The following is a 21024-nucleotide window of genomic DNA, read 5'->3' as shown; positions in this document are numbered from 1 at the left end:
AAATTGTTAAAGACAAGCAACAGTGATAATCCTATATATATATATATATTATATATAAATATATATATATATATATATATATATATATATATATATATATATATATATATATATATATATATATATATATATATATATATATATATATATATATATATATATATATATATATATATATATATATATATATATATATATATATATATATATATATATATATATATATATATATATATATATATATATATATCCAAAGACGAGGATTCCATGATATAAAATAGTTTTTACTATGTCTTATGCACTTATCACGATCAGGTATGTCCCTAGGTAACCACTGCGCGAAGAACCTATATATATATATATATATATATATATATATATATATATATATATATATATATATATATATATATATATATATATATATATATATATATATATATATATATATATATATATATATATATATATATATATATATATATATATATATATATCTGCAGCAGCTATTCATCGTGAGTTTTGTGCCGTGTACGGACCAAAAGTTATGAGTGAAGGAGTTGTCCGTGAATGGGTACGTTTATTTAAAAGTGGACGAGAAAACGTTCATGATGAAGAGAGGAGTGGTAAACAATCCTTGGTGACTGACGAACTCGTTCAGACAGTTGATGCAAAAGTTCGTGAAAATCGACGTTTCACAATGGCGGAGTTGTCTACTGATTTTCCACAGACTTCTAAGACTCTTTTGTACGAGATAGTGACAGCAAGATTGGGTTACCGTAAGTTCTGTGCACGATGGATGCCCAAAACTCTTACCGACCACCACAAAACTCAAAGAATGGCCTCTGCATTAAACTTTCTGTCACATTATGAGGACGAAGGAAAACCCTTGTTAAACAGAATCGTGACCGGTGACGAAACCTGGATTAAGTACGTGAACCCTGAGACAAAAGAACAGTCAAAGATGTGGGAACATTCAGATTCGCCAACCAAACCAAAAAAAGCCCGGCAAGATTTTTGTGCCAGAAAACTGATGGCAACGGTGTTTTGGGATGCCAAAGCGGTGTTGTTGGTTGAATTCATGGAACTTGGGACGACTATTAATCAAGAAGTGTACTGTGAAACACTAAAAACATTATGACGGGCTATACAGAACAAACGCCGTAGTATGCTGACTTCTGGTATCATTTTTTTCCACGATAACGCCCGTCATCACTCTGCTCGGAGAACGACAGCCCTTCTTGAGTCCTTCAAGTGGGACATTTTCAACCTACCACCTTACAGCCCAGAGCTGGCGCCAAGCGATTATCACCTCTTCATGCATATGAAGAAATGGCTTGGGTCCCATCGGTTTGATGACGACGAAGAGCTCAAAGATGCGGTCACAGGCTGGCTCAAGGCACAAGCGGGTGATTTTTATGCAGAAGCGATTTCAAAGCTTGTGAAGAGATACGATAAGTGCCTCAATCGTTAGGAGACTATGTCGAAAAAAAGATGTAGTTGTAAGATGTATATATAAAAATATTTTTACTTAACTTGGTGTATTTTTTTCAATCAACCGGAGGTTAGTTTCTGAATTGCCGAAATATTTGCTTGTTTCTTCGTCTTCATGGTTCACCACTGGCTGACAAAATCCTCGTTTTTTCACCCTTTTTTGATTTTGTTTTTCATTTTGTTATTATCTGTCCTCTCTGAGTTTCATGTATCATAAAGAAAGATTTAAAGGAAATGGGAACTTCCTGGGCGGGTGTAAAAAGAGAGACTTTGAATAGATTGGGACGGAGGAGGAGCGTGCGTAGCTGTGTTGCCCTCAGGTGGCTTGGTGCTGCGGTGAGTTGTTAGCATTAGTAGTATATATATATATATATATATATATATATATATATATACAAATAATATATATATATATATATATATATATATATATATATATATATATATATATATATATATATATATATATATATATATATATATATATATATATATATATATATATATATATATTGATTTTTGTCATACTTTTTTTTGCTTTGTCGATAATTTTAGTTTAATATAAACCTTCAAGTACCATTTCATAGTAAGTTTCGGGGGCTGAGATGGAGTGGGAGCCTCCCACACAAATAGAATAATTAGATTGCGGGGCAACACTTTCATTTTTTTTATTGTTTTTTTTCCTGTGTCGATGTTCTTAGTTTAATATAAACTTTCAAGTACCACTTCATAGTAAGATTCGAGGGTTAAGCTGGGGTGGGATACCCCCACTCAAATAGGATAATTTGATTGCGGGGCAACCCTTATTTTTGTTATGCTTTTTTTTGCTTTGTCTTTGATGTTCTCTTATTATAGACATTAAAGTATCACGTCAAAATAAGATTCAGGGGTTTCGTTGGGATGGAACACTTCAAAACAAATAGGACTAATGGGTGGCGGGGCAACAGTTTGATTTTTTGTATTGTTTTTTCCTTGTGTCGATTTTTTTAGTTTAAAATAAACTTTCAAACACCACTTTATAGTAAGATTCGAGGGTTGAGCTGGGGTGGGATTTTCCTGCACAAATAGGATAATTTGGCTGCGGGGGCAACACCTTGATTTTTTTCATTCTTTTTTTTGCTTTGTCGATAATTTTAGTTTAATATAAACCTTCAAGTACCATTTCATAGTAAGTTTCGGGGGCTGAGATGGAGTGGGAGCCTCCACACAAATAGAATAATTAGATTGCGGGCCAATTCATTTTTTTTATTGTTTTTTTTCCTGTGTCGATGTTCTTAGTTTAATATAAACTTTCAAGTACCACTTCATAGTAAGATTCGAGGGTGAAGCTTGGGTGGGATTCCCCCCACAAAAATAGGATAATTTGGTTTGGGGGGCAACACCTTGATTTTTGTCATGCTTCTTTTGGCTTTGTCGATGATTTTAATTTAATATAAACATTCAAGTATAATTTCATAGTAAGATTCGGGAGTTGAGTTGGGGTGGGATCCTTACAAACAAATAGAGTAATTTGATTGCGGGGTAACAGTTTAATTTTTTAATATTTTTTTCCCCTGTGTCGATGTTTTTAGTTTAATATAAACTTTCAAGTACAACTTCATAGTAAGATTCGGGGGTGGAGTTGGGCTGGGATCCTCCCAAACAAATAGGATAATTTCGTTGTGGGGGCGACACATTGATTTTTCTCAGCTTTTTTTTATTTTGTTGATGATTTTAGTTTGAATATAAACTTTCAAGTACCACTTATGCTTGCGGTTGTACCAATCGTACTCTTTGCTTGCTCATAGACATGACGCAACAGGAACCATGCCAAGAGTTGTGTATGACCCGGGAACGTAATAAGTGTCAAGTCAATAGAAAACACGATGCATCATTTCATGGAAAGAATTCAAAACATTCAATTTTTTATGATGTTGTAAACAAACATGTAATATTTTAAATAATATCTTACTTAACAATTTCCACGCTTCAATTGCATGCAATAGATACCGAGAGTCTTATGACTCCTCCCGACAATTAATTCTACGGGTTTTATTACTCCTCCCCACAATGAATTCAGATGGTTTTAGGACTCCACCCCCATAGCCATAAGTCTTTCTAACCTTGAGTGAAGGTATGAAAGTTTGATGAAGTACTTCTCTACTTCTCTACTAGCCCCTTAATTTCCAATCGAATGAGCCTGTTTTGAAGTTTCTACAACAACGCCTTCTATAAAAACCTTATATGCCCCCAGGGCATAACTTAAAACCCTTGCCCTGAGGGTTGTGGGGGAGTGTCCTCCTCAAAAATATATTTTCAATCTGGAAATCAACACTGAACAAAATGGCTATCTCAAAATTTTGATTGGATGTTTTTGGGGGAATGATAGGGGTGAGGGGGATAGTTGCCCTCCAATCACTTTTGACTATGAAAAAGGGCACCATCCCTTTGAATTTCCAATCGAATGAGCCGTTTTTGAAGTTTCTACGACAACACCTTCTATAAAAACCTTATATGCCCCCAGGGCATATCTTAAAACCCTTGCCCTGAAGGTTCTGGGGGAGTGTCCTCCTCAAAAACATATTTTCTATCTGGAAATCAACTACGCTGAACAAAAAGGCTATCTCAACACTTTGATTGGATGGGTTTGGGGAAATGATGGGCGTGGGGGGGGAGGGGCTAGTTGCACTCCAATCACTTTCGACTATTAAAAAGGGCACTAGCCCTTTAATTTCCAATCGAATGAACCTGTTTTGAAGTTTCTACGACAACATCTTCTATAAAAACCTTATATGCCCACAGGGCATAACTTAAAACCCTTGCCCTGAGGGTTTTGGGGGAGTGTTCTCCTCAAAAATATATTTTCTATCTGGAAATCAACTACGCTGAATAAAATGACTATATCAAAATTTTTATTGGATGTGTTTGGGGGAATGATGGGCGTGGGGGGGGGCTAGTTGCCCTTCAATCACTTTTGACTATGAAAAAGGGCACTAGCCCTTTAATTTCCAATCAAATGAGCCTGTTTTGAAGTTTCTACGACAACGCTTTCTATAAAAACCTTATATGCCACCAGAGTATAACTTAAAACCCGTGCACCGATGTCTGGAAAAGGTATACTCCTCAAAAATATATTTTCCAAGTTGGAATCAACTCGATTGAACACAGTGGCTATCTAAAAATTTTTATGGGAGGGATTTGGAGAATGGTCGGCTTGGGGGGGGGGGGAGGGGCTAGTGATCATCCAAAAAAATTCGACTATTAAAAAGGGTACTAGCCCTTTATTTCCAAACGAATGAACCTGTTTTGAAGTTTCTACGACAACGCCTTCTATAAAAACCTTACCCTGAGGGTTGTGGCGGAGTGTCCTCCTCAAAAATATATTTTCTATCTGGAAATCAACTACGCTGAACAAAATGGCTATCTGAAAATTTTGATTAGATGTATTTGGGGAAATGCTCGGCGTGGGGGGGGGGAGAGGGGGCTAGTTACAATCCAATCACTTTCGACTATTAAAAAGGGCACTAGCCCTTTAATTTCCAATAGAATGAGCCTGTTTTGCAGTTTCTACGACAACGCCTTCTATAAGAACCTTATATACCCCCTGGTCATAACTTAAAACTCTTTCTCTGAGGGTTGTAGGGCAGTGTCCTCCTCAAAAACATATTTTCTATCTGGAAGTCAATTACGCTAAACAAAAGAGTTATCTCAAAATTTGGATTGGACGTGTTTGGAGACATGAGGGGGGTGGGGGGGAGGGGGGCTAGTAACACTCCAATCACTGTCGACTATTTAACAGGTCACCAACCATTTGAATTTCTAATTAAATGAGCATGTTTTTGGGTTTTTATGATACCGTCTATAAAAAACCTTATATATTCACATGTCATTATTTAAAACCTTTGCTCTGGGGGTGGTGGGGGAGTGTCTTTCTCAAAAACATATTTTTCAATTTGACGTCACATTCGCTGTACAAAATGGTTATTTTTGATTGGATGTGCTTGGGGGAATGATGGGCGTTGGGGGGGGGGGGGAGGGGCTAGTTGCCCTCCAATCATTTTCGACTATTAAAAAGGGCACTAGAACTCTCGATTTCCAATCAAATGAGCCCCCTTTGAAGTTTCTACGACGACCCCTTCCATTTAAAGTGCATCTGGGGAAAAAAATAAATAAATAATAAAACATTGGAGCCGTATGGCCTTTACTATAGGCGACGCTATAGCGTTGCCTCTGATTCTACCGAGCTGTTGCTCTCTCGACCGTTATCTTGCCTCTAAATCCTGCCATTCTTTCTCAGTTTTTTCTTTCTAGGATTTTTCCTTCTGTAGGTACAAATCATAGGGACTAATGGATTTGACCAGTTTTATCAAGCCTTGAGTGACAGCAAAATTTTGCTAACGTCTTCCAAATCTGCTCCACCTATTTATCACAAACAGTTTTGCTTTCAAAGTTCGCTCCTTCATAGAAGCTTTTTCTTTACTGAGAAGTCGCACTGAAAGGAAGAAACCCCACTCAATGCTGGCAGACCCGTATGAAATCGTCAAAGCATTTTTTGCGACTTCAGACAAGTTTGGATATTTTCCTCCCTAGATCACCTTGTTGCACTTGTCATCGATTCTTCCTGGCTCTAGTGGAAGTCCAGATAACTGAACTAGCTTAAATTCGTCAACTAACATGTCTTTTTGCACCGCGATGGGTAGCTTCTAGGCAACATACGTATAATAAACAGTGAGCAGAAACTGGCTTTGAAGCTTCGTAGGGATGCAGAAAATCAGCAACTGCTTTTTGCCGACTTCATTAAGGGTTATCTTCCAGAAATAGAGTCCAAGACCTACGGTTAAAAAACAAGTGAACTTAGTTCGCCTGAAAGAAAGGTTTTTGACCACTATATCTCGAAACATTTTTCCATATACATCTGCTATTCCGTCTGATATTTCCCAGAATATTCAGACTCAGTCATCTTCAGAGCCAATTTAATTTCTGCAACTGCTGATTCATCCCGCACTATGGATGCACCTAGGTGCATGGGCAGTTCTGCCGGTTCACCGCTCTCCATGGAAGATACTGCCGAGAGATGAAGCTGATTCGGCGTTAACTTTATTGTAACATTCACTTTATGTTCAGCAGTTCTGGCGTTCTGTAATAAAGTATAGGAGCCCTTATGGCAGACAAGCGATGTAATGCAGATAGATCAGATCTCCTAGAACGGTTCTACACAACTCTTTCCTTTGATATCCCGTCGCATCTTCACAGAATTTGCACTTTCCCATTTTAATTCAAACTGAAACTTCAAACCCTAAACGTTAAAAAAAGAAAGAAGTTAGTAGAAAAACATACAGGCTATTACCAGAAATGTATTCAAATTAAAAAAGGGAACTAGGAAGTAGTCTAGTAATTCAAGAAATGTATGAAAGCTCAAAATCGCGCTAGAAACCTGGTTTTAACACCGCCTTTTACGTATTTTGTACTTCGAGCCATTCTCTGTGTGCAACAGTGACACACAGAAGTTACACCCACCTCCTAGCCTATTGACTCCAGAGGCAAAGGGGGTCACTCCTTTTCGTGATTAGCCTGTTTGCTCTATCCAGACAGTAACGCTACAGCCCATGTAACAAATTTTGTCTTTCTTAGAGAAGCCAAAACCGGTTCCAAGAATCTCAATCGAAAAAAAAAAAAATACTGAAAACCGTAACCGCATTGGTAGCCTTCAGGATAAGGAGCTCTAAACCAAGGCAAAAAAAGGAACTTTAGGGACCTTTGTCAATTTAAGGGACCAATAGGCCTAGGGACCTTCACTCGATTTTAGGGACTTTGTGGCAGCCCTGTAATGACAATTTTGTGTCACAAATAGTAGCCTAAGGTATCTCCAAGGGATATATTTTAGCTTTTCTACCTCATCCCAGTTTTAATCTCAGTTTAGGGACATTTTACTATCTTAGAAATTAATTGGGTTAGAACAATGAAACTCCCAGGAAGGGTTACCAAGCTTCAATGATCACCTCGCAAAATGATGAAGATGTAATGTAATGTAATGAAGATACCTGGCATTTGCTAATGGTTGGGACATGGGTTGTTAGATTACTAATACATTAAGCTTCGTATGATAACTAGTACATTAAGATTGCTAGGATCTTTTGTATTTGAATATTTTTGTTGGATTCACATATAAGTTCAACTCTTTTAAGAAATAAATATATCACTGAACAGCTAAAAATCTAAGCTATGCATTAAATGTTAACTGTCAAAATTTTTCGAGATTATAATCTACTAATTATTTGTCAATTGACTTACCTATAGGGGAACATTTTTACAAAGACCTAATAGGCTATCCTGTTTTGTTTTATTTACCCATTTAGTTAACTATTGAAAATTTATATTAAATTTTTTTTTTTTTTGATTTGAAAAACATCACTTTTCTTACTTGATATCGACATGTTCTCACTACTCTATATCTGTTCAATAGAAAGGAGTTGTGCTCAATCGTGACAATGTGACTCAATTGATGCACGTAAGATTGGCGATACAAGTGTTTTATTCTGCTTTCAGCGTAAAAAGGACAATTTTTGCATTTTTCACTCCAAGATTCAGTTTGGCAATTACGGAGATAATTTATAATATTAAAACTATCTTAATAGTTAAATAACAACTAAATAATAATCGTAAAAAATAACCGTTTTCAGGAGTGAATAAACTTAAGATGGAGTGAGGGAAGAAAACAAATGCTTAATTTTGATGCCCTTGGTGCCTTAATCATACACTTCTCTGCCACGAAAATACCCAACATGATACCCTTGCGATGAACATTTAGAGTGGACAAAAAAAATGTTAACCATTTTCCAGTACGTATTTTAGGTAAGTCAGATGACTTTTTGACTTATTAATAAGGAAAAAAAAATTGAGATGTCAGAGAATTCACTTCCTTTCTCGGGTATATTTGATTGAAACTCAGAAGGCTTGAAATTAGGATTAAGCTGTTCTGATACACCAGGAGAAACCACCGAAGAAACATCTTCATGTTTGGGTGATAAAATATCTTCACTAAAATCTGGGAATGTTTCTTCAACTCCTAAAGATAATTGAAAGTAAATCAACATTAAAACCCTCACAAAACTAACCCTTCTGGTATAAAAATTTATGAAAAAAAAATAAGTCATTATATGGTACTTCAAAAATGAGAAAAGAAAACTCAATAGGGACAAAAAATCGAAAAAAAAACATTTAGACATTAAATTAGATTTAATGTTACTGTAAATGTGATGTAATTGTAAATTAGGCACATAATTTTCTAGTGTAACGTGTCAGAAAAACATCTAAAAACACTTTGAATGGTGCTGATCTGATTAGGTACGCTTAATCTTAGGGCCTAAATCTTGTCCTGCTCCTCCCAGAGATGTTTTTTTTTATTATTCAGTTTAATGGAATAGCAAAAGGTCTGAGTTTCGTAGGATAAATTTTGGTCTAGAATGTTACTATGGTACCTTTATCAAATTAAAAAAAAACAAAAAAAACTGTGTTTTTTAAAGACGAGTTCAGACGCTTCAAACTAGACTTATAGGAATTTCAAAACTTATATTTCAGGGTTGTGAAACATGGGATGCAAACTATGGGGATGCAAATTTAGGTACTCATGCAGGAAGGATGGGGTGGAAGGATAGGACTACAGTAGGGCTTATTTTGAATAAGGAAGCTTCTAAGTCATGCTTACGTAAAGAAGCTCGTAATAACAGAATTCTAGTTGCCCATTTTATGACCAGAAAGTTCAATATATCAGTCGTAGTAGTATACGCCCTTGTAAATAAAAACTAATTGAGATAGTCACTCAAAGAAATTTTACCCACAGCTGCAAGAAAAAATAGACAGGGTTCCAGGTAGAAGTATGGTAATTTTATTAGGAGATTTTACCACCCAGGTTGGTAGAAATATTAATCGGGATATATGGCATCCTAGCATGGATAAATTTGTTGCAGGAAAAGAAAACAGTACTGGTTACAGACTGCTACAATTCTGTGGGCATTACTATCTAGTTACAATCAATTGAGTGTTTGGTCATAAAATGGCCCATAATCTAACGTGAAATTGGGATGATGGTAAGACAGCTAACCTTTTTGATTATATTATTGTAAACCGAAGACTGACAAGATTGATACAAGATACTACGGTATAATACATGAAGATAAAACTTAAGAAGGCTAACTACTTTCCAGGAAGCTACGATGTAGGAAGACTCCGATAGATGAATTTGAAAGAAACTTTCCAGGAACAGGTGAATACTAAATTGGAGAGTGTAAAATTTTACAATGTAGAAGACAAATCGAATAATTTTACGAAAATAGTTTGTAAAGTCGCTGATGGTGTCTTTGGGAAAAAAGATAGAAACACAGCTAGTAACATTCATGAAAATGTTCTATGTTTAACAGAAAGGATGGAATTGTACAAGAATTATTCGTGTGATATATGAAAAGAAGAGGAATTTACGGAAAGTGGAAACCATTAAAATACAAGTAAGGACGTTTGAAGTAGAGGTCATGGATGTGACTGACGAAAAAGTTTGTGAGAATTTAGATGTTAATGAACATTTATTCTGTGTGGATGAATTAGTGACAATACTAAAGGGATTAAAAAACAAGCACCTGATTGTGAAGTGAACTAGGGCAGAGCAAGTTTTGGTCTTTCCGGGCTCTATTTATTCATTGATAATAGCTTATGTTTGTTTCAAGTTTGTATCATTATCAGACACTATGCCCACTCTTCAAAACTTTAATATGGCTCTTAATGTTTCATTGAAAAACTTTTTCAGTACCTTTTTTGGATTAACCTAAAAAATCTGAACAGGCATTCTTCCTATCTAAAAATCTTACTGCACAGCAGAGATGAAATTTGGGAAACAATCCAGCATACAATTTATTTCACTAAGAAATATTCCTTTAGAGCTATATGAAACGGGCGTATAAAAGAAAATGAATTACCATCGAGGTATTAACGCTTTTGCTGCTGCAACAGAATAGTTTTGTATTCAAGTAGCTCTGTTTATCATGTACTCTAAGACAAATTACTGTCATTAGTGATTCAGTAAGCAATACTTCGAGCAAGCAAATTATAATAAAATTAGTTCATAGCGCTCCCGTCAAGAACATCTTGAATATTCGATAATAACTAATTTAAGAATTATGCAATTATGTATTTAGGAGAGGATGCAGTAATACTTACCATTAGTTGGATGATATCTAGAACATGGTATTTAAAGAATGCAAGAGTACCTGTACTGGCGTACTAGCATTGAATATGATACTGAACTAGTATTGAATATTGGAACTAGTATGGTATTGAAACTAGTTTGTGTCTTCACAGTTAAAATTACGGCAGTATTTTGTTATCGTAAGCATTAGACGTGTCAATATTTGACAAAGTACACTATCAATTATCTAGTGACACTGAATTACTACACAATCCTGATTTTTTTTTTCAATAAAAATATCCCTCTAAGGCCGCATAGGGCATATTATTATTATAATTATTAACAAATATGATCTATAAATCATAATACTTAACGTAACTGCCTTATGCCAAATAGGGCATTGCATTATTATTGAAAATTTGATTTATTTTTTTATTATTATTTGTTATTTTGATTGCTTTGTAAACCTGCAGTATTCCTACAGGTACCGAAAGAGAGAAGGTTTAAGTAAAAGATTTTTTTAATTTAAAAAAAAATTAATTAAAAGATCAGGTTTAATAAAAGAAATTATTAGGTTTAAGCAAAAGGCATTACTCTTATTCCTTATACTCTAAAAAAAATAAATAAACAAAAATGAAGGGATTAAAAAACAATATTTATTTCTTTCCTTTATTCTCCAAATAAACAATGAAAGACTAACCTGAAAAATTTAAGCTTACGTTTGGCATTCTCTCTGTCCTTTCCAAAATCCGAGTCTCAATGAGCTAAAAAAGAAAAGAAAAATTACATAGGAAAATATGGACAAATTTATAGAGTTGGGATGGACTTGAATGTCAAACACGTAATCACACATCTTTTAGTAATGTCAGTCCTGTTATTATTGATGTCAATTTGATTGCTAATATGAAAAAAAAATCACATCGCCAAAACTACCAGGTTAGAACATAGAGACGGAAGGGGCAAATACACCCATAAAAAACAGAATAAAAGTTTTCCTTTCACCTCAGAAGCCGCTTTATCAAATGGATTATCAAATTCAACCATAAGCACTTATTCATTCATACACAGAAAAAGGTGAATGGATATCCTATCAGTTGTGCATAAATACACATTCTTTTGAGGGTCTATCCCCTTCCTTTCGGTGACAAAAACTTCAAGGGGTCTAGTATACGCACAACTCCGTTTTACGTTAAATAGAGTAAAAGAAGATATATGGAATTTCAATTTAAACAACTTGAAGAGCCAAACGCACTTGCATAAAGGTTTGAATAAGCCTGTTAGCTTTAAAAATAAGAGGTGAAAAATAAGAATGAAAGAGTAGGAAGAGATGTATCGGTACCAGACGGCCTTTAGGCCGTAAACTACGGGGAAAAGGCAGCTCGAGTACATGTACTCTCGACAAGTCAACCAAAGCTTGTATTATGTATTGAATTGTATGTGAATGTTGTATTATAATGTTTTTTTTTCAATTTTAATTGTATAAGTTTTGTGAAAATGTGTAGTCAGGAGCCAAACGAAGCCCGTTTAGGATGCAAGGTGCGTTTTTTGAGAAGAAGAAGAATAAAAAAAGAGACTAATAAAAAATTTTAACAAGAATATTAACCAAAATCATTATGAATACTAACATTATAATTATTAATTAAAATATTCAAATATAGACATCATGTTTTATGTAGAGAGAAAAATGAAGATACAGTTTTCACTTGTACTAAAACATGTAACAGCCACACCTTTCATAGCAAACAAAAAGAAATACAAAATTTACAAAATTATAACTGGGAGTGCCTACCCACTTAAAACTATTTGCCTACAGTTCATTAGCACAAACTATTTGATGAATAGCATAGAGTTTGGTGTTTTATTTATTGTAAAATTAACAAGAAAAAAGAGAAAACATTATCATCCAGAAAATCAACTCCTTTTGACAATCTGGATGCGTAATAATTTTGTTTAATTTAACTGTATATCCATCCCGCTGAACTTTCCCTGAAAGCTTCAACTTAAAGCTCTATTACATTCCTGAGTAATTGCATCTACAACTTTTTGACAACCCGGATTCACTTAAATTCCTCTGACTTAGTTCAATATATTTGGGCATAGTAATAGTAGGAGTAATGGCAATAGCCTCAGTTACACATTGCATTACTCGCAGTCGCAAGTAGTCACAGTCGTAAGTAGTCACAGTCGTAGGTAGTCGCAGTCTCGGTCACAATAAGTTACAATCACAGTCATCAGTAGTAGCTGTCTCAATCGAATTAGTAAAAATCGTAGTTGCAGGTAATGGTAGTCACAGTCAAAATTTGTCCAAGTCGTACATAGTAGCAATTTGTTCTCAAAATAAAATTTTACTATTCAGACTAATTTAGATAATAATTAATATGCATAAATCAGCTAGAAATAACAATTTTTCATCACTTGCCAGTTTCTTTTTTTTTAATTTTTAGAATTTTTATATTTTTTTATTAGAATACGTTTTCTAATTTTTGGTTACAATGGGCCATGAGCAATTACTATAGGCCATAATCCATTACTATGATGCAACTATGAATATATATCACAAATGAAAAAGTCTTTTGCTTTTTTTTGCTGGATGTAGTATACAAAAACCCCAGCTGCAACAGACATTATCATATAGTTTCACTATAACGTCATTTATGGTTGTAATCAGCAATTATGATGCCATTCATCATCTTTATAAGAAGATGCAATTTTTGTTCAAAAAACTGATTTTATTTTAAATATTATGTTTTGTTACTTACAAAAGCCCTAGATATAGCAATTTCCTTTCAAATGAGCAATTTAACAGCTCTCTATGATGTTCCAGTACCCCGCCAGTAGCGAAGAAGCAACAAAAACGATACAAAAGATCACATATTAGTACTACCCATGCAGAAAAGGATTTTCCTTGTTGTTCAATCCAGGGGACTGTGGGTTTTGAACCATTGTACTTTTTAAGGTGTACTTTTCGTTTTAATCTGATGTCATGTTTAGGGCCTTTCAGGCTGTTGTTTGAATTTCCTTTAAACTGTTTTCAAAGTCAAATTTTACTATTAAGACTAATTTAAATAATAATTACCAATCCTGAATCAGCTAAAAATGGCAATTTTTGTAAAGCTTGCCAGTTTTCTTTAAAAAATCGTTTATTAATTTTAGGTTGTTATGGGCTGTTATTTGTTCCCTACTAGGTTGCAGATAGTGCAGGTAATGAATTGGTCAAAGGTAGTGGCTGGCAGTGAAAAACTTGGTCAAAGTGATCAAAGACTTGAGAGCCTGATTAGAGGAAAGCCAAAACAGATAGTCTCTGTGAGAGGCAAAGCTGACATAAATTTTTTAGAGTTGTACAATAATGATTAGTTTCAATTCTTCACAATAGTCTATCTTCCTAGGTTAGAACTGAGACGGATAAAAATGAAGTAAGGGTAATTCAAATAGTCTCTCAGTTCTATGACCCATTTTAAGGATATTGGAGACCAAAACATGATTCAAAATTCACTATGTCCACAGGATTTGCAGACAAGTGGGCAACTGAGATTGTTCATATTATATGGGCTTTGCCTACAGGGAAAACTCACTGGAATTATATACTGCAGCAAACTTGATTATTTAAAGCTACAATTAAATACCTGTTCACTAAATAAATGTTTTGAAAAAAAAATTTCTTCTTTATTAGTAAGTAGAATAAAATTCTTTTTACAAAGAAGACAACAAAAATAACTAAATTTGAGAAAAAAAAATATTTGAGAAACTAGCCCTTGTTTTAGTCCCACCCTTGAATTGCCGATCTAAAGAAAGGATCCTTAACTATTCTTAAATAAATTATATTTTATTTTAAATAAATAAATTATGTTTCAAAATAAAAAGCTGTGATCAGTCACGTGCTTTACAAAAAAGCTAAAAAGCCATAAAAGTTAGCAAATGCTAACAAATGCTTACTTTTTCACTGTTATGTAAGTTTTTGGAGTAATTACGGATTATTGAACTATAAGTTTTGACGTCTCAAAGCTTTGTTTCCATGGCACAATCAGATCTGATTTAAGAGATACGAATTCTTATAGGCTAGCAGGGGTTATAAACATTCTTCTAAGCCGTGGCAATGACAACTTTTGGTGTTTGCAGGGAGGAAAAAACGTGGCCTCTTCTTCTCGGGCTATCTGGAGATTAGATTCCTTTGGGAGCATTTACCTTGGAGACTTACGAACTAATTACCTATTACTGGACTAGACGCAGACATATAAATGAAATAAACACAGATAAGAAAGACAATAGATTTATTGAACTTACATGCCTAGTCGCACAGCAACGGGTCACTTCAATGACAATAACGGTGACCAAAATATAACGATTGGTACTAATCGTTTCAGATCTGACTTAAGATTAAAATTAAAAAACACATTTACCCCACTCCCAAACGCAGTTCTTTCGTCCTGCACTGTAAGGATTGCTCGCCCTTGGACCAAGAGAGCCAAGGATGTAAATCTTTCGTCCAATAATCTTTTTTTAAATATTTTTGATGATTCAAGTATTCACACGGTTTTTTGCCATTTAAACTTCCTTAAAAATACCGTACGTGGCGTTTTTTGCTACTAATTATCTTAGCGAAATTCGAATGACTAGCGCCGTTGTCTGACTGAAGCTAGAAATGCAATTTATCTTTTTGCTGAATAAGATTTTAGACTCTTGGAAGCGGTATTTGAACTCAATTAGGGGACGTTTAATTTCTGCCCAAATCATCTTTAGAAGGAAAGAATCTTGTATTTTAAGTATATGGTATTCTACTGCTGGTGCACATCACCCTACCCATCAAATAATGACGTCCCGTCATTAGTGACTGCTCATTAGGAGTGCTTAAAAATTTTTCAATTATTTTTCTTATTTTATTCTACGTCCCTATCTAAAATTCATCTATCGGACTAAGATTATTTTTGGTTCTAGGTTAGCTACTATACTAAAGATTTTTTTTGCTATATATAACACTGATTATTTTACTTTTCCAATAAGGTTGGAACTATTCTGGTCTTACATTAGTTTTTTTTTGATTTTGCTGTCTATGTGACCAACTAAACACTACATACACTACGTTAAGTGAATAACATGATAATATTACATCCAATTCTACTTGTGGTACATACATGAATGATTTATAACATACAATATTTGGTTCATCATATTCACTGATGACATTAAAACACTTTCACTATTGGGATTTTTGAATTGTCAGAGTTATTAGGAAGTAACACATGTAGCTTCGCATCTTTTCATCACCTTTAGTGTCCTTACTGTACTACACCCTTCTGTTGTAAATTACTGTCATTCACTCCTTTTGTCTTGGCAAAAATTTCGAAGCACTTACGTTATGGTTTCTTCATGGAACAGTTCGAGTCTAGTTGTCTTTACACGGTAAGTTTTCCCTAATAGTCAACTGGGAAATGACCGTTAAATATCGTTCTAATAGTCAACTGGGAAATGATTCTTCCCACTACAGTTGTTGGTGTTTTTCTTCTCAGCATATTTTTAGGATTTTTTGAGGCGCATAGAGAATATATTCTCACGTAAAATTGTTCATTTGTGCCTTTTGAGACGGGTTGTCGTCATACTATGGTGACTCTTTTAATATATTGTATTTAAATGCAACCTCAAGCATCTTCAAATATCATTTGACTTCTAATATCGTTTATCATGTGCTGATCGATGGAGTTCTCAGAATTAAACTTCAAATTGTCTCTAACTTCAGTTTCAAATATCTTCAAATGTCTTTAAGTGTCTTTCAACTTCAAATATCGTCAATCATGTGCTGATCGATGGAGTTCTCAGAATTAAATTACAAATAATCTTTAATTCAGTCTTCAAATATCTTGAAATGTCTTTAAGTGTCATTTAACTTCAAATATCGTTTAATATCGTTTAGATTCAAATATCATCACTATACTGTAAAACTATTCTGGGGTCCATAGTGAGTATCAACAGCGATATCTGCGTATTTATATCTTGTACTGACCGCTGGGTTTCTCAGCGTTTATGTGATTATATAGTTAGTTAAAGCACTTGATACTGAGGTTCAAATATAGTGTTACATGATACATAATATGGTTCATAGTCGAAGAAAAAACGATCGAAGGTAACTGTTGTTTTCGTAGACGAAACTGGGATGAAAGTTGCCTGGAGTCATGGTGAGTACTCTTCGTTGGTTGAGATATGATAAAATAGATGTTACTGGGTCGTATCTGTACTGGGCAGCTCATTGTAATGCTCAATAAACAATTTTCCATTTACTTCCTGTAATAGAAATAGCGAGGCAGAATCACACGTTCTTTAAAGTAAACACTTATAGTACAAATAATTCACGCATTGTTTGTTTATATTATTTTCATAGTTATAAGACAGAGTCAAATAAATAAACCAATTTTAGTACTCGCAATGAAAATCCAAGTCGGTGGTTTATTCAAATTTTTTTTAATGACGGAACTATAAATATTTAGTAAACATAATTTACATTAAATTATTTAGTTTGAGGTCTATTCTTACAATGTTTTTCATGCCTGCATTGTTCACGCACGTCCGTGCTGTTTAAGAAACGCATGTGCAGCGTCATAACCGCACAGTTTTACGCAGAGGATATTACGATGGGGGAACAAGACATAACAAGGACGAGTGGAGACCCCCTACCCACTCGTTTTCTAATGTCCTCCCTATTTATAGGCTTAGACGTTCTCATGGGGTTCCAGGTTTAACGGCTGAAATGCAGAGGTTCTTAGTCTCAGAATTTTTCCGTAATTGCAAGTCAACATTGGTGCCTCATATTCGCTTTTCGAATAAGGTCATTAGATGCAGGATTTCCAAGCTTGCCTCCGTAGATTCCGGTTAATGCTTGGCAAAGAATATAAGCATAATGAAGAACTGACATCAATATCTTTTTAGAAGGCTATTGTTTGAGCAAATCCTTCAGCACTAAATATATAAATATTATATTAAAGTCTTATTAGAATCCGTTAAGTGAGAAACACCTTCACATTAATAGTGAATTACTTGTGGGTTTTACTTAGTCGCCATTGGACATTCACAGGGTTTCAATCAATATATCTTAACTTATTAAATGGTTTTAAAATTTTACATATTGTTATTGAGATATAATTCCACATCCGCCGTGAAATTCTACATATAAACATACCAATAGGTTGTTTGGTTATAGTTACCAATAGTTGGCTATTAGTAAATATATTACTGGAGTAAGAAACACATAAATGAGTAATGTGTAGGCATAAAATAATTACAATATACACTAAGATAAGATATTTCATATAATTAGACGCTTCTGTAATGCTAGTTTTTTTTTTATTTTATAAAGCTGTCAGCTATAAGGGTATAGCCTACTGAATTTCATAGTTTAAAAACTAAACTTCTTTTCAAAATGCCCAACACTCCGAACTAGTCGTGTTTACTTCAGTTAATAAAAACAAATTCGCTCTATCAAAATATACTGAAAACTGGCTGAAATTTGTACGGGTATAATGGGGGTGAAGAAATAGAGGTTTCAAGAGGAAATCTTTTTGGTAGTCACTATATCAGAATTGGATAATTTAATATACATGTTGCTCAAATAAATTTCGTATAAACTAAAAAAGGGGGAAACAGAAAAATTTTTTTTACAAAAATAAACGTTTTTCACTAAATGAAGCACAGTCTTTTCAAGTTAAACATAAACCTTAGTCTAACTTAAATAAATTATCAGGTTCTAAATAGTTTATTGAGATAATTAAATTTTAATTAATAACTTGTTGATAGATTATATTTTAATAAATAATTAAAGTCAAGAGTTGAGTACTAATTTACTATTATAATAATTAAATAATAATTTGACTGATATTTTAAGCAAGAAAAATGAACAAAACGGCAAGTATTAAGGATGACTAAACACTAAAAACCTAATAATAGAGCAAAACACGATTCAGATCAAGCTCTAGCTATGAATAGTGTCAGATTATCGAATTTTTAAGTCAAGTTAGGCATATTTGATTTACTTTTGGTTAATTTTCTTCATAGTTGAAATTTATTTTTTTCCAATCTTCACGTGGAAGGCAATTTCAGTAGGGATTCTACATCTTAAAAAACTCTTATGCCCATTGTAGAGAGGAGATTTCGCCTCGACTTAATCCATGTATAAGACCATTAGTAAAGATATCACCGTCATCACCTTGCAGTCTTTTTATTGGTAGAAATTAAACGATAAGTAAAAAATTTTTTTTTGATGACATCAATCTTTGTTCGGACCTGGGTCGATTTTTCATTGAAAATTCGAGGGGACCTGAGGCAGTATAGGTAAGATATAACGTGACTGACTTTCAAAAATATGTAACATAAATTAGAGCACAAGATATGTTATAGATAAACCAATGAAATTAAAGAACATTTTTGTCACAGAACTATAGAACGGTGATCTCTCTGTTATTGTATACGTCATAGATATAAACTAATGAAATTAAATTTTTCGCCAAGGAGCTAAAGACATTAATGTCTCTGTTTCTCTTTGGAAGCAATGTTTAACACAGAGCTGTAGGAAAGCATACATCATTGGTATAATATAATGAAATTAAAAAGATTTTATCTCTTTTTTTTTCTCCTCGGAGCTATAAAAAAGTAAATTCTCTGTTTCTCTTTCAAAGCATTCTGATCCAAAAAACTAATACTTAGCTCACTGAAGTTTCTATTTAACCTTTAAGTATTGTTTTGATTGGCCCTGATTGGCATAAAAATACTAATTTCTTACACTTGAAGGACTGAGAAATATCCCTTCCTACGGTCGTTTAAAAAAAAATTAAAAAAAAAAAAAAATGGCCTTTTGGTACTCCCCCGGCGTACCACAAGAAGTGGTCCAACGCCACTTTTCGTTCTCAGTCTACCACGAGCTTCCTACTTTGGGCCTTTCTCTCTGATCACCAATGTTTTGACATCACTCGTATTATTATTTTTTTTTTCATTAATATTGACTTGGTTAACTTTACTGCACACTGTTACATTTATTAAGGTGGATCACAAGTTGATTTTCATAAGGGATTTGAATTTTTTTTTACATTAATTAGGGATACTTCCATCTGTCAGGTTTTTAACAGTTCCGCCAGATTGTGTAATTATATTTTCAGCTGTTTATTGTGGTTTTTTCTTTTTCGGGCTGTTAAGTGGAAAGGGTTAAAGCATCCTGTATTGTTTTTTCAAAAATTATTTTCTTGTTACTATCTTTTGTTTCACCGGTTCGGCGGCTGAGGTCGGTGTAGATTTCCTTATTTCTTTAGCTACTATATGGTCTGATTTACCATCAGACTCTTCGGAACTAGTTTCCGACGAATTCGGATTAGAATTTTTAGAGGTGGCACTTTTTGAGGTGTCACCTGCCCTTCCTTCGTAAATTTCCACTCCTCTGGAAGTAGAAGGTTTATTCTCTAAGTCCTCGCCTTGAGTTCTCAACTCGGGGGATTTGAAAGATTTATCGCTAACTACTTGTTTGTTGAGAGCCCTATAATCTACTACGAGTCTAAGATCTCCCTTCTTTTTAGGTACTAAAATCACTGGTGCACTATACGGACTTATACTTGGGCGTATAATTTCGTTTCTTTCTAATTAATGGATTTTATTTTTAAGCCACTCTTTGTGCTTATATGACACACGGTATGGCTGTTTTGCTACAGGATTACCAGTCATTAAAAATGTATGTTCGTAAAATGGAATTAACCCGATATCATATTCAGATGCAGAAAATAAATACATAAATTTCCATAATAATTCGCATAATTTTTTATTAAGTTACATATCTGTAATATGATCCATTTTAAATTTGTTTAAAAATTGCGATTTAGTTAAAGGATATTTGTTATTTGAAGTTTTAATACTGTTAACTAGGTTTCTTTTAGAATTTTCCCATGTATTTAAATCATTTTCCGTTAAAACCTCGATTTGGACTAAACAAGTCCCCTTTTTAATTGTAATTGTATAATTTTCATGGTTATTGGCTACCCAAATAAGACCTTCCACTTTGTCATAGGATATGATCTATTCCTCGTATGACAGATTTTCGGGTATTTCGGACGGTGTCGCAAACCATATTTCTGATTTGCTAATTACTGGCTCGATCATTTGTGATATTTGAATTTTTTGCATCGTTTTGGGAGGGACTTTTGTTTTCCTTATCGCAAATCCGTAATATTTCTCTTCATTTTCATTGTTTATTAGATTCATGCTGGCGCTATGCTGCGCCCTTTGCGGCATCTTGTGGCGTCACGTTGGGTTTTACTATGTTTTTCCACAATTCCACTATTTTCTTAACTTCATTTGATCTGTACTGTCGCATATCTCCTGTTTTTATTTTCGCAGGTTCAATACTTTTATTA

General features: G+C 34.0%; 1 protein-coding gene across 1 annotated transcript; it reads left to right on the top strand.

Annotated features, from left to right (window-relative positions):
* The first annotated feature begins 547 nt into the window (after positions 1-547).
* Positions 548-1141, top strand: LOC148940249 (histone-lysine N-methyltransferase SETMAR-like). Its single transcript, XM_089106111.1, has one exon. The coding sequence runs from the start codon at positions 548-550 to the stop codon at positions 1139-1141; it is 594 nt and encodes a 197-aa protein (XP_088962237.1).
* The last annotated feature ends 19883 nt before the right edge of the window (positions 1142-21024 follow it).

This window comes from Artemia sp. Qi Xiang Cuo, chromosome 20 (assembly GCF_049724085.1).
Source record: "Artemia sp. Qi Xiang Cuo chromosome 20, ASM4972408v1, whole genome shotgun sequence".
NCBI lineage: Eukaryota > Metazoa > Arthropoda > Branchiopoda > Anostraca > Artemiidae > Artemia > Artemia sp. Qi Xiang Cuo.
This window is presented reverse-complemented; position numbering and strand designations above follow the sequence as displayed.

What these genes read in the sequence shown, in the direction of transcription:
- LOC148940249 (XM_089106111.1), top strand. Translation starts at nt 548, where the DNA reads ATGAGTGAAGGAGTTGTCCGTGAATGGGTACGTTTATTTAAAAGTGGA.